Consider the following 14,230-nt stretch of genomic DNA (forward strand, 5'->3'; position numbering starts at 1 on the left):
TGTGTGTGTGCATGTATTTGTGTGTATGTCCTTGGGTATTTTTGCTCTGGAGCATGTGATTGTATGTGTGCTTGTGTTTTGTGCGTGTCTGCTTGTATGAGAGTGAATCCATTTGTGTGTGCTTGTGCATGTCTGTGCATGTGATGGTGTTTGTGTGTGTTGTATTTGGGCGTTTTTGTATTAGTGCAATGGATTTTATGTGTGCTTGTGTTCTTGGATGTTTCTGGCTATGTGCGTGTCTGTGTGCTTCAGTGTGCATATGAGAGTGTGTGCCCACATTGGTGTGTGCTTGTGCATGTCTGTGCGTGTGATGGTGTGTGCACGCTGAATTTGTTATTTTCTGGCGGCCGCTGTCCTGGATATTGACTTTAACTGCCTGATGCCTGACCTTAGTATGGCCACCAGTGTACAATACAGTCCCCTGCCTGACCCCAAGATGGCTTCCATGGTGGTCCCCTACACATTGTTTTATTTCCCTGGGACAACAATTGGACATTGACCAGACCTTGAACCTCTCCCCTAACCTGCCTAAACATCAGCCCAGAATGTGGAGACCTAGCGATTTGGCTGATGCCCAGTGGAGCTACCATATAGCTAAAGAGGAGATGGGTGGTGTACTCCCCGTCCCTGGCGTCACCTACCCAGCCGGACCTTGGGCAGATTTTCCCCTTGTCTCTACGTCCTATCTTCCTCCTACCCCATTACCCTAGCCCCTTACCCTTCCTTGCTCCATTCACCTTGTCCCCTATGTTCTTAAATGCTTTTATTGATACTTACGTATCTTTTAACTGATGTAAATTGCAACATTATTGTCCCTCATGTAAAGCGCTCTGAATCCATCGGGTCTAGCCAGCGCTATATAATAACTCATTAATTAAATTTGTTCCCATTTAGTACTCTTTCTCTCTTTGTCTACCTCCCTAGCTCCTAGCTCCTATCCACTCTCCCCTGAATCTCTCACCTTGCCTGCTAGTCTGCCTAGCCCCCTGTCCTTTGAGCCCTTTGACTAAGCACTCCTTCTCCCCTTGTTGGGGAAAGATCCAATATTTATACTCTGGAGTCTGAGCGTATCCGCTGAGAGAGTCCACTGCGCCAAGGGAGCCACTCACAGCTGAGGTATGGTATTGCCCCCCTTGTCAAAGCACTCCCTCTCCCCTTTTTGGGGATGGATCCAGTATGTAGGCCTTGGAGTATCAGAGACCCCTCTGAGAGAGTCCACTGCGTAAAGGGAGCCTCCCACAACCGAGATAGGGAAGTGATACCACTTCCCCTGGGATCGCAGCTTACTGGACTTTGGACATTGCTTTGACTCGTCTACCGGTTTGTGTCCCCGTCGCCCTTCCCCTCCTCTTTCCATGCAGTGTCCTTCACCCTCCCCTCCTCTTTCCTGCCTTCATTACCTGTCTACTTCCCCAGCTCCTTCCCCCCTCCCCTGAATCACTCCCCTTGCCTGCTTTTCCCCTTACGTATTTGTGCTTATCTTGACCTTACAAGTAACTATGTTGCCATGCTCTAATAACTGTGTAACCTTTGTAACAATGTAACTTGTAGCTATGATCTGATGCTCATGTAAAGCGCTCTGATACCTCTGGGTCTAGCCAGCGCTATATAAACCCTTTAAAATAAATAAATTAAATAAATAAATAAATGTGGGCCCAAGCTCTCTTAATGTCTTGAAAAAAAAGTCAACATGTTTCGCTGCTCTCTAAAGTACTGGTGCTTTCATACGGCTGTAGAATTTACCAAACAACTCAGTTCAAGTTAAAAAAGATACATGTCACAGCTGCTTCACAAAACGGTATCTTGAACCCTTTGATGGAGCATTCCACATTAAATGGACAAGGTACTGTAGCACCAATGATATTGTGCCTTGTTAGTAGCACAATAATCTACAATCCCTCTCATCAAGACAACTGGTAATACATTTGGTGGCGGAAATGAGGAAGAAACACAGCAGCAGGTAAGTTCTTCCGTTTTATGTAAGTATCTAAAACTAAATAACAGTGGGGCATATTATCAAGGGGGTTTATCTCTGCTTTTTTGGCTTTAAAAGCCAAGAAAGCGGAGATAAAATTATCACCCTATTACCTAGCTGTCGCTAACACCAGTTAGCGACAGCTAGTAGGAGATTGTGAACATCTTGGGCCCCACTTTGCATGTCAGTGATATTTATCACTAATGACATGCAAAGTGGGCGTGCCAAGATGTTAGTGACTGGAAACCGTCGCTAACATCGCTATCTCCCATTACCAACTTTTGGAGATATTCGCGCTAAGCGCGAATATCTCCAAAAGCTAACACCTGCCCTGAGCAGTTCTTAGCCATGTTATCCAATGGGAGGTGGATAACATGGCTAAGAGCATTAGCTCGGTAATGCATGAATATCGCGGACTTTTCAGAGATATTCATGCATTGCGGCCGATTTTTATCTCATTTGCGATAAACCTTGGTAATACCAAGGTTTATCTGCGATAAAAATCGCCGCAGCTCAGCGGTAAATTTTTGTCTCTAACCAAGCAATAGCGATAATTATCGCTATTGCTTGGTAATATGCCCCAGTATTCTTCTTAGGATGTATTCAAAATGCATAGCCTGCAGATAATTTGCAGATTGGCACTACAGGTGATCAAATGATTCCTAAGTGTCAGACCAAGGTTGAATAGAGTTCATAGAATACAGTTAAGTCCTATCTTATTCATTTGTGCTGCATACATTGTCATCCTTCAGTATGTATCAGACTGGCCAAAATGATATCTACAATGAGGTTCAAGGGCATGAAACTGTAAGTGACACCATAATAAATTATTTAAATCCCAGATCTTCCACAGCTGTCATAGGATGCTGAAAAACCCACAAAATTGAACACCAAAAGAACTATTGACTCACCCAAAATGATACGCTGCGGGAAGAGATTTGGGCTTTTCGAAGATCTTGACTCAGAAAAAGGCGGCCAAATATCCATGAGATCTGATGGCAGTGTTATCAACTTGTTGCTGGAGATGTCCAAGTAGGTAATATTGATTATGTACTTGCCAGCCTCAGCTGGGATGCTGGCCAGCTTGTTGTTGTGAAGATCCAGGGTGCGCAAATTTGGCATCTCAGCTAAAGACTCCCAAGGGAAGGTGGACAATACGTTTCCATCCAGGCGTAGCTCGTGAAGCTGTTTCAGGTTATAGAAGCTGCTGGTGTCTACACCGGAGATGCAGTTATATGTTACCCAGAGGTATTTCAAGTCAACCAGGTAGTAGAATGCTTCGGTAGGAATTCTACGTATCACTGTCTTCTCAATTCGAAGCTTTACAGTGTCCACTGGAACATTGACGGGAATGTCGTACATGTCGGGATCGTTACACAGGACAGATCTGCCAGTTACAAGCAAAAGGCATGAAGAGGGTAAAACATAAATAAAAATAGAGTAAAACCTTTATATAATGTATTAACAGTACATTATCTCCCCAGGCCTGATAATGCTATTTAAGACAATACATTCCAATATCACCCCTCAAACAAAGCATTATTCTCACAAAAATACAAACGAGAAAGAAGGCGTAAAGCACTTTAAACTAAAGGAATGCTAAAAGCCAGAAAGTATACAATTGAAAAAGGAATAAAATGGGAAAGGGATGAAGAAAATTAGAAGGGAAACAATATTGAGATTGAGAGATTGGGAAATATGGATAGAAACAGATAATGGAGAGTGGAGTAGAAGATACTTCAAGATTGAAGGATTGCGAGTGAAAGTGAGAGGAAGTAAATGGGAAAGCAACAGTGACTTCCCTGTGTGGTGGAACAAATGATGCTTGCTCCATAGTACTAAGACACTCTCAATGCCAGGTATCAATGTGAAGTAGGAGGCAAGAGGCCCTGTAAACACAAATGCACTTTAGATAATTGTATGAAGTATGTCAAGGTATTCCTCTACATTGCTGAGTAACAATAAACAACTGTTTGCATGTCAAAACATCAAGCTCATAAATACTGGTTATCATGTTCCTAAAATATCATAGTCAGAATCTCAATTACCAGAATATTGTGAAGGTAAGTATTAAGTATGAATATATATATATATATATATATATATATATATATATATATATATATATATATATATATATATATATATATAGCTATATATATATATATATATATATATATATATATTATATATATATATATATATATATATATATATATATATTCACTTAAAAAACCATAGGTTTCAGGCCTTATGTAGTTAGGAATTAGCATTTAAAAAAACATTGAAATTGCTCCTATATAGTTAGTTGTACTAACTATATTTCGCGCACCCGCAATCCACTGCTGATGATGTCACATATTACATCATTCATGACATGGTCAGTGACATCACTGATGACATCACTGATGACATCTCAAATGACATCACTGATGACATTTCATTTGACATCACTGATGACATCATCCAGTGACTGTGTGTTTCTGTAAAGTTTAAATATGTTTTACATATTGAAGAATGAGTGGATGTATAAGTGTCTGGATGAAGGATTTAGTAGGTGCGTGACTGACTGTATGAGTCAGTGATTAAATGTGTCTTACTAAATGCATGGGTTAGTGACTAAACTGTCTGAATGTGTGCATCAGTATGTCTGTTGTTGTGTAAGCTGCTGCATGTGTTGATCAGTAGCTATATGAGTGGCTATATGGGTTATTGATTGGTTGCCCAAGTATTTGAATGGGAGACTGAGTGTGTGTGTGGGTGGCTGGGAGGTGTGTGACTCTGTGCATATATGTGTGAGACGTTGATTCACTAGGTGTATGAGTTCAAGAGTGCATGTGGAAACAGCTATATGGGCGGTTGACTGTGTGCATGGGTGTGTTGGTGAGTGAATGGATATCTCAGTGCTTCATGTCCAAGTAAGTACATATGTAAAACACAGTGCATGTGAGAGTTGGCATATATAAATGACTATACATGAGAGCCAGTGAATGTGCGAGTGGCTGTATGGATCATTGTGTACTTGTAACAGTGATTGTATAAGAGAGTAAGTATGTGTTAGTATATGTTTGAATAAGTAAGGTGTTGTGTGTATAACTGTATAGTTGAGGAAATGGAAGTGTGATTGATTCTTTGCATGACTGACTAGGTGTGTGAGTAACTCCATGGATGAGTGGCAGTGTGTGAGTGTCTGTATAGGTGTATGAGTGCATATGATAGTGTTGTATTGATGAGTGACTGTATGTATGAGTGAATGTGTGTGTAGACCTAGGAATCAGTGAGTGCGTATGTAGTAACTGGTATTGGTGTGTCAATGGTTTCAAGAATGGTAGTCTGTATTTAACACTGGGTGTATCAAAGGTTATATTAGAGTGTGAGGAGGTGCATCATATTATCACATGAATGATATCATCAGTGATGTGATCAGTGATGTCAAATGAGATGTCATCAGTGATGTCATTTGAGATGTCATCAGTGATGTCATCAGTGATGTCACTGAACATGTCATGAATGATGTAATATGTGACATCATCAGCAGTGGATTGCGGGTGCGCGAAATATAGTTAGTACGACTAACTATATAGGAGAAATTTCAATGGTTTTTTAAATGCTAATTCCTAACTATATAAGGCTTGAAACCTATGGTTTTTTAAGTGAATTTGCAAGGTTTTTAAAATGCTAATTCCTAACTATATAAGGCCTGAAACCTATGGTTGTTTAAGTGAATTTGCAAGGTTTTTTAAATGCTAATTTCTAACTATAATATTATATAAGGCCTGAAACCTATGGTTTTTTAAGTGAATTTGCAAGATATTTTAAATGCTAATTCCTAACTATATAAGGCCTGAAACCTATGGTTTTTTCAGTGAATTTGCAAGGTTTTTTAAATGCTAATTCCTATATTTTTTTCAATAAATTTCAAAGGTTTTGTAAATGCTAATTCTATTAGCGGATAACGTTTATATATGTTATTATCCTTCTGGGACCACCTGGGCAGCCATCTTGTTTCTCAGGAGAAGTGAGGCACAAGAGAGCACAAAACAAGAGTGGAAAACGCGAAAAGGGGGCAGGGTAGAGACCCCCTGACCCCCTAGCCCTTCTCAGGGGGTCCCGGAAGGACCACCAAGTGCAAAAAAATATATATATTGTTTTTAAATCGCAGGTACGTGCACGGTACGCGTACGGTGTGCGTACCCCTCCATTCTTTTTTCTTTTGCACTTGGGGGTCCTTCTGGGTCTGTTACTCTGTCACAAGGATGGTGTCAACAGTGATGTCATGAGTGATGTCACTGACCATGTCATGAGTGATGTAATATGTGACGTCATCAGCAGTGCATTGCAGGCGCGCAAGTTATAGTGAGTCCAACTAACTATAACGTGGAATTTCAATGGTTTTATGTCAGTAAAATTTCCAGCTAACTATAACTGGTGTGAAACCTATGGTTTTTTCAGTGAATTTAATAGGTTTTTTAAATGCTAATTCCTAACTATAATTGGTGTGAAACCTATGTTTTTTTCAGTGAATATATATATATATATATTCACTGAAAAACATTTAGTGACACTGTAACCTTTTAAACTAAAATAAACATTGAAATTCACCAGTTAGAGTTGTCTCAAATAACTTTAGATGTATTTATTTGATTTCTCTAAATACAGAGACTGGAGGGGAGTCAACAAGAGAACAATGCACTAGCACATTATACATGTTCATGGATAAACTATTTACCACATGTTACTGTGAAGCGCTCTGATACCCTTGGGTCACGTTCGCGCTATATAAAACTCTATAAATGAAAAATAAATACCCAGCATAGCAAGTTGATATGCTGGATGTACCTTGTTCGATACAACATTTGACCCAACATGCGTCTGCCTGGAACCCTGCATAGAGAGGCTTCCCAAACCAAATTGTTTGCAAGTTGCCAGGCGCACTCATCTGCTGTCCGCAGTACTTGGATTGGAGACTGGGTCTGTTGTGCAAGGGTCTCTGGTCCCTCCCGGTCTTGATCCACTTCATTCCTCAAAGCGAGGAAGGTGACCCGCATGCCCATGGGTTGGAAATGTGTCGGCATGAGCTCCCACTAGGATGTGAGTTGCTCCTGGCAGTATGTCACAACTTGCAGCCAGTAGCTAAGTTTTAGGGGTGAGCCACCTGCCCAATTGCATGACAATCCAATGTTCACCTCTGGGAAGCAGCTTTACAGTCAGTCATCTAGCCTCTGGGGAACCTCTTTCACACATCCTAGCAAGGCAATCAGGGGTGTCCACTGTGGACTGCAACCTGTGATTGCAGCAATAGTGCTAAAGACTTCGGTCTAGAATGGAGCCATCGCGGGGCAGTGCCAGACAAGGTCACAGAAGTTGAAGTGAATTAGTACAAGTCTGTGGTTGTAAAAAAGAGCACCATCCTATGCTCAGCAAAAGCACCATTGTTCCACCGAGACAGATGGGGTCGTGTCTACCATCCAAGTATCTTTGGCCGTTGATACAAACACCGGGCCCTTCTTTTGCATTTTAGCATAGTGCCTGTTGATCAGTTTGTGTGGGGACGAATTCATGAAGGTGCTGTTAAGTGTCTGTAGTGTTGGAGGAGGTTTCAGAAAAGTGATTTGTAGAATGCGAAGATCCACAGTGAGTTGGTAGTAAACTAGGACATCCAGAGTGATGTGGGAAGGGTTATCCATATACAACATGAATGAATAAAGTGCTCTTCAGGGTAAAGTTCCCCGAACATGCTAAGACCCAGATGGTGGGCTCGACAACAGGCTCTCCCATCACACCTCATAAAGAGGGTGAGATTTTTGACCACTGGTTTGTTGAGTGCATAGAGACAGTGGGCTTGTGTGTTGCTGCAGGTCATCCCATGCCCATAACGTGCATGCCACCATATCCATCTCAGCATGAAGGCGCCGAACAATTAGGTATAACGTAGTTGGTACGGGTCACATGGTCAGCCTCATGGTGGTGTGCGGCTGGAAGAGTGTGGGATGTATACAGAAATGAGCAAGCTGGGACTGGGCACAATAAAAATATAATTATATGTTGTGGTTAGCAAGAGTCAGCGTCTCCCACGCAATTTGTGGCTTTTGGAAGCCCATGCCAGGGCAACCAAGTTGGAGCAAAGTTGCCTGAGGAATTGTCTTGTGAGGAGGATAGGAATGTTGATAAACAGTTAGAGAAACTTGTGAAGGATGGGGATGACCTTTTTGGCAATGGAATTATTTCCCACTATGGAGAGGGGTAATCTGGAATAGCCTGGTATTTGCTCCTCCAGCCACACTAAGGTTCTGCCATAATTTATCCGCCAAAGATTGTCCATGTTACAGGTGAGCCATAAGCCCAGGTATCAAACTGGTTCTGTTGCCCATTGTGAGGATACTCAAATTCAAAATGATGGATTGCTGGAATGAGTGGAAAAGGATGGGTTTTGACCAGTTTATGAGAATCCCAGCATGTTTACTAAAGTGGATCAGTTCTTGTATTATAGGTGCAATATTAGTCTGAGGGTCTTGGACATAGAGTGTAACATCATCCATGTACATGGAGATGAGTATCCCATGGGCAGTTAAGGCTAGTCATCTGTGAGAATGATGTTGCTGTAATCTGTTCACCAGGGGCTCCATTGCAATCTCATAGAGGAGCAGCTACAGGGACTACCTTGTCTGGTGCCCCTAGATATGGGGAAGGACGCTGATGTGTTCCTGCTGACTCGCAGCCTTGCAATGGGGAGGTGTAGAAGAGTTAAATGAGACATGAGAATCTGGGGCTTATCCCTATGTGGGCAAGCAGCCGGAAGAGATTTGGACATTTCAAAGAGTCAAATGGCTTGGTGGCATCAAGTAATGCAGCTGCCGTGCTAAGCTGGAGATCCATAAAGTGCATGAGTGCAAATAAGGTGTGGAGGTTGTGTGCAGTGGAGCGATCCGGAACAAAATCAGATTGACCAGGGTGAACAATGTGAGGTATGTGAGGGGCTAATCAAAAGGCAAATAATGTTGCCAGTATTTTGTTATTGACATTGATAGAGAGTGGTAAGAGTCACAGCTGTGTCATTGTGCCGTGCTTCAGTATGGTGACAATACCCACTTTGCGTAGGGAAGGTTGTAATATGCCCCGCGATAAGGATTCCTCATACATCGGTAATAGGTGAGGGGCTAGGATGGAGGCGTATTTCATTGAAGAAGTCCGTAGTAAGGCCATCTACTCCTGCACCTTATCCCTGGGCATACCCTGGATTATTTGGATAATGTCTTCGACAGTGAAGGGCTCATCTAGATATAGACGATGGAAATCCCCCAGTCAGGAGAGTTGAATCAAATCAAAAAATGCGCTCAGGGCATCCATGTCTTGGGTCATTGTTGTACAATAAAAGTCTGTATAGAAGTTGGTCATGACACAAAGGTTGTTGTCTGGTCTTGCATGAGTAAATTACTGGTCATCTGTAAGTTCGGTAACATTGTGACCAGCCCAGGGCTTCCAGAGTAGCCCTGCCATGTTTTTTACCTGATTGGTATCCTTCACCATAGTGTCTGGCCACCTCCTACCTAGCCCAGGTAGTGGGATCTCTAACCATTGCCTTGTTGTAATCCCACAGTTTCTCTCTAAGGGCAGCTAGTATCTTGGAGTCCCCAGTCGCAAAGTATGTAATTTCAAGCTTGTAGATGTTGGCCTCCTTATGGGTCAGTTGTGCGCGCAGTGTTTGATTATACCTAACTGGTTAAAAATGCAGGCCCCCGGATAACGACTTTGAAGGCTTCACAAAGCGTGGATGGAGAGTCCACTGTGTGCTCATTATGAATGGAGTATTTCAGTGTGGATCTCGGCACAAAATACAGGGTCTCTGAGAACATGAGGGATTAGCAAAAGCCCTTGTCCTGGTATAGTGGGAGAATTCTAGCAGGATACGGTCCTCAGAAGGTGGGCAACACTTGTGGTCGAGGTGAGTGCATCTCAAGCAACCAGTCAGTAGTCGATCCTGGACCAGGTGTTGTACGAGGTGGTGATGCAAGTGTCCTTTGTGCTGTGTGCATGAGTTAAGTGTCAGACATTGTGGAGATTGTTTTCATGTATGAGTTTGTGTATTTGGGCTGCAGCTCCTTGGTGCGAGTGTCTGATATCACTGGATCAGTCCATGACCTGATCTAATATGACATTGAAATCGCCATCCCAGAGTATTTCTCCGAGGTCCATGATAGTGATCAGGTGCCAGATCTCTGAAAAGAAGTTGGGGCAGTCCATGTTAGGGCCAAATATCAAGGCTAATATAATAAGGAAGCTGTGTAGCATCCCTTCTACAATTACAAATCTGCCCTCCCTTTCACAGTGTGATCAGTGCATTCGCCACTGTAGCCCCCTTCATATAAGGATGGCATTGCCACAGTTATGGTTTGAGTAAAGGGAGGCGTGGGACTCAGCGACCCACCCCACTCGAAGATGCAAGCATGTTGGCACAGTGAGGTGGAATTAATGCAGGAAACATATGTCTAAGTAATGTCTATTAAGGTAAGTACGAACCAGGCATGTCTTGTGACGGGTATTCAGCCCACATATGTCCTAGGTAAAGCAACATGGGAGTCATGTCATGATGGACAAGAATATGGGTGCAGTATCATATGTAGAGGAATTGTGACTTGCTGGTGTATTCGTGGCGGATGCAAGTATAGCAACAGACTAAAGTGCAGTGTATGTGACTTTAACAGGGAAAAACAAATACATATCCGACCCACTTCAAACACAACTGGTTGCAGAAGTACATTCCATCCCCCACCCAAGACAACATTCCCTAAAATAGGTGGATTATCAGGAATCATCCCACTGGGTCAATAAAGGACAGGCAAACAACCAAGTTAACTGTAACTAGGTGGCCAAGGGGTGAGAGGTGACATAAATGCGAAATGAGTGTACGATAACTCAGATTAGGAAATGAGGTGACTGGCACTGGCTGGGGCATCAGTCAGTAATCTCAGTTTAGTATAGCATGTCTTCTGGTGCAGAGTTTTCACTCCCATTAGGGAGAGCTCACATAGCCAGGCGTCATGGTGGTGATGAGATAGGCTGACACGGCCCCTGGTCATAGCTCAGTCATTGTTGCTGAAGTGGCCTTCGGATTCAGTTGCACGAGGAGTGGACTCAGTCGCTTTGTTGAGAACCAAGTTCCATGTTAATTTTGTGATGTCTTTGGGGTCCATAAAGTAGTGCTGTTCTCCATCCAGATTCCCACTCCAGTCTGTGCAATAGTCGGGAAATCATTGAACTGCGGAGGGGTAACATTTACAATTCCCACTCCAGTCTCAACAACGACAGGGAAAGTGTTGGAGTTCTGAGGGATTACATATTTTATTCTGTGTGACAGGAGTGAGAGCATTGGACTTTGGTGGGGTTGCCTTTACTATTCCCACTCCACTCTGTGCAACAGTAAAGAAAGCGTTGGACTTTGGTGGGATAAGATTTTTTAATTGTTAATTAATTATTATTTTTTTATCTCAAAGTATTTGATTAATTTTTTATTAACAGATACATTAGCATTTCTGTTACGAGGTTAGCCAAACGTAGTTTGTAGTGCAGTGGTTACAGGTACTTTGAAATATATGTTTAGCTAATCCCCTCTACCTTGACTTGCTGGAAAATTAGGCAGAGGATGATAGGAAGAAAGAAGCAGACAAGAAAGAAGTGAAAAGAGGACACTAGAGAGGTTCTGTAGCAATGAGCCTAATTGGGCTTATAGCCATGTGACAAATCCGACATCCCACTAGTTAGCTGTGGCAGGATTAGTAATTTAGTAACTTTCCAGCCTATACCCATACAAACCCAGCTGCCTGCACCTAAAATATGACAATGTTTTTTTAATTTTTACACAATTTACATATTTAATAATCAATTAAATAATTAATAATCGATTAATAATTGTTGGTAATTTATTATTACTTAATTCACTTCCCACCCTATACCCCTCTAAACCCAGCACATCGCTTACCCAAAATACAACTAGAAAATATAATTATTACACAATTTACATAATTATTAACAAAGTAAATTAATAATAGATTCATTATTAAATGGTAATTAATTATTACTTCATGAACTTGCCATGCTATACCCCGACAAACCCAGTATTACACTATACATTATTATCCCTGGGAATTACAAACTGTATTCAAAAATATTATTAACAATTATACAAATAAAAATAACACATACAATTATATTTTTATAACCTATATTATTTAAAACAATATTTACAACAATATTCTTAACAAAGATATTACTTACCTGAAAAAATTGATATTTTTGGCAACAATATTTCTGCATCAAGATATTTTTGTATCACAATATTTTTTCCAGGTAATTCTGTCTACTGATATTTACAACTCAATATTTGGTCCAAATACAACAGGATCACATCTCAGGCAGTGGTTAGGCCATCGTCAAAGAGGGAGCATAACAACGTTTTGATGTATGTGTTCATATTATTTATGGCAATCACCTCAGGGAGGACAAGGATACGAAGATTATTCCGCCTGTAGTGGGATTTCTGCTCTTCATTTTTGATTCTGATTACTTCTAGGATTGTTCCATTCAGAGTAGGTGTTCTTCCACCTAAGTATGGCTGTCTTTGATGTCTGAGGTGCAGCTTTTTAATAGGAGTTGGAGAAATATTCCATCCACCTGCCTAATAGGTGGAATTTTGGCAACTCCGCATTACTCTTGGAGGGGCCAAATTCAGCCAATCACCATGTGGCAGAAATTTTTATCACATGCAGCTCCAGAATGGTGAGTTGGCGAGTAAGAATTGGTGACCCCTAGTGCAATTTCCTGTCACTAGGAGAACATCCAGCAAGAATGTTCTAATGCTGGTGGTCGAGGGCAGTTACGACTATTCGCAGTCAGAAGGCTGCCGCTTGGGTTTGAAAATCTACTCGATGTGCACCAAAATTAACTCAAGTAGCTGTGCCCTCTGGCACACTGCGTGGAGTATTTCACAATGATTTTTCAGTGCAGAACGCCCTGCTGGCGCTATATCACAGCAGGAGCAGCACGATGTGCCTATTTCTGCCCACTGGTGGAACTCCACAGACTCTTACAGTGTTTTTATGTAACTCTATAGAATTCCACAGAGTCAAATTCTTCCTACCCCTACTTTCTAACTGGTTGTTACGGTCTTCATGTTTTTCTATTCGCTCCTTGATGCAGTTGATTCTGTTTGTAAGGAGATCAATCTCAAAATCAATAGTGTGCATGATGGTTTTCATCTCTGCGAGTATGTCCTTTATTTCCTGGTCTTGCAGGGCAGGTGTGGTAGAGTCTGGCGCATCCTACTCGACAGTGCACATGTGCCTCCTGCCATAGAAGGTCAGTTGGAGCTGTTTATTGTATGTAGATGATTCCTTCAGCAGCAACTTATCAGGATAAGGAATCCGAGCAGTACCTGGAGCCCTGCCTCACCTCAGCATCCAACTGCTATTCCGGAAAGGCACAAGCATGCTCACTTGGCTATGATGAGGTACACAATGGTATCCCTGGTGCAAGTTTCATGTGAGATCCCAGGTCCGGCAAATGGCAATAGCCAGGATCATTCAGGCAGCAGGGCGATGAGGTGGCAGGGTGCCCCGTCAGAGGGAGTTGAGCTGCCCCTTTTGTGCCACCACTTCCCAGTGCACAAGCAGTCCTCACCCCCACAGGGGGTATTAACAGCTACTCAGTACAGGAACAGCCTCAGGCCCAGCAGCCATGCAACCTGCTGCGCAGCAGGGTACAATGGCAGGGTCCTCCCCCAGTGGCACCCTGACAAGCGGGTGGCAGAGCGGGCCACCCCTCGCAGAGATCTCAATCGGATGGCCTCAGCTAGGGCCTTACCAGGACTCCGTCATATGGGAGCAAGTGTGAGTTCCTGGACCACCTAATTTATCCTATGGGGTTAAATCGGGATGAGGAGATGCACATACATCTAGGCTAATCAATTAATTTGGACTGAATGTATTTATTTGTTCTGAACTGGATTAGATCCTTCAATTTGTATCTAAACTGCTTGTGTAGAATATGTGTACTCGTGCACTTTTTCATACAGTTTTCTTTTCTTCTCTGTTATCTTTTTCCTCTTTCCTTTTTCTTTGTGCCTTTAACTCCTCTCCATTTCTTGCATTGAGGATAATTAGTCTGCAGGATGAGATGATGATGGAATCTCCCTACGTAAAATACAAGCTTGAGCTATGTTTAGTTTTTGTTTCTAATTCATTCTAGTTATACCTTCCCCAT

General features: G+C 42.2%; 1 protein-coding gene across 1 annotated transcript in view; it reads right to left on the reverse strand.

Moving 5' to 3' along the window:
- Positions 1-14,230, reverse strand: part of LRIT3 (leucine rich repeat, Ig-like and transmembrane domains 3) — a 180,674-nt gene that overhangs the window by 132,984 nt on the left and 33,460 nt on the right. Inside the window, exon 2 of the mRNA XM_086963135.1 lies at positions 2,887-3,362. Within this exon, the coding sequence (XP_086819261.1) occupies positions 2,887-3,362 (476 nt within the window). The remainder of the gene's footprint in view (positions 1-2,886; positions 3,363-14,230) is intronic.

This window comes from Lissotriton vulgaris, chromosome 3_1, assembly GCF_964263255.1.
Source record: "Lissotriton vulgaris chromosome 3_1, aLisVul1.2, whole genome shotgun sequence".
NCBI classification, from domain to species: domain Eukaryota; kingdom Metazoa; phylum Chordata; class Amphibia; order Caudata; family Salamandridae; genus Lissotriton; species Lissotriton vulgaris.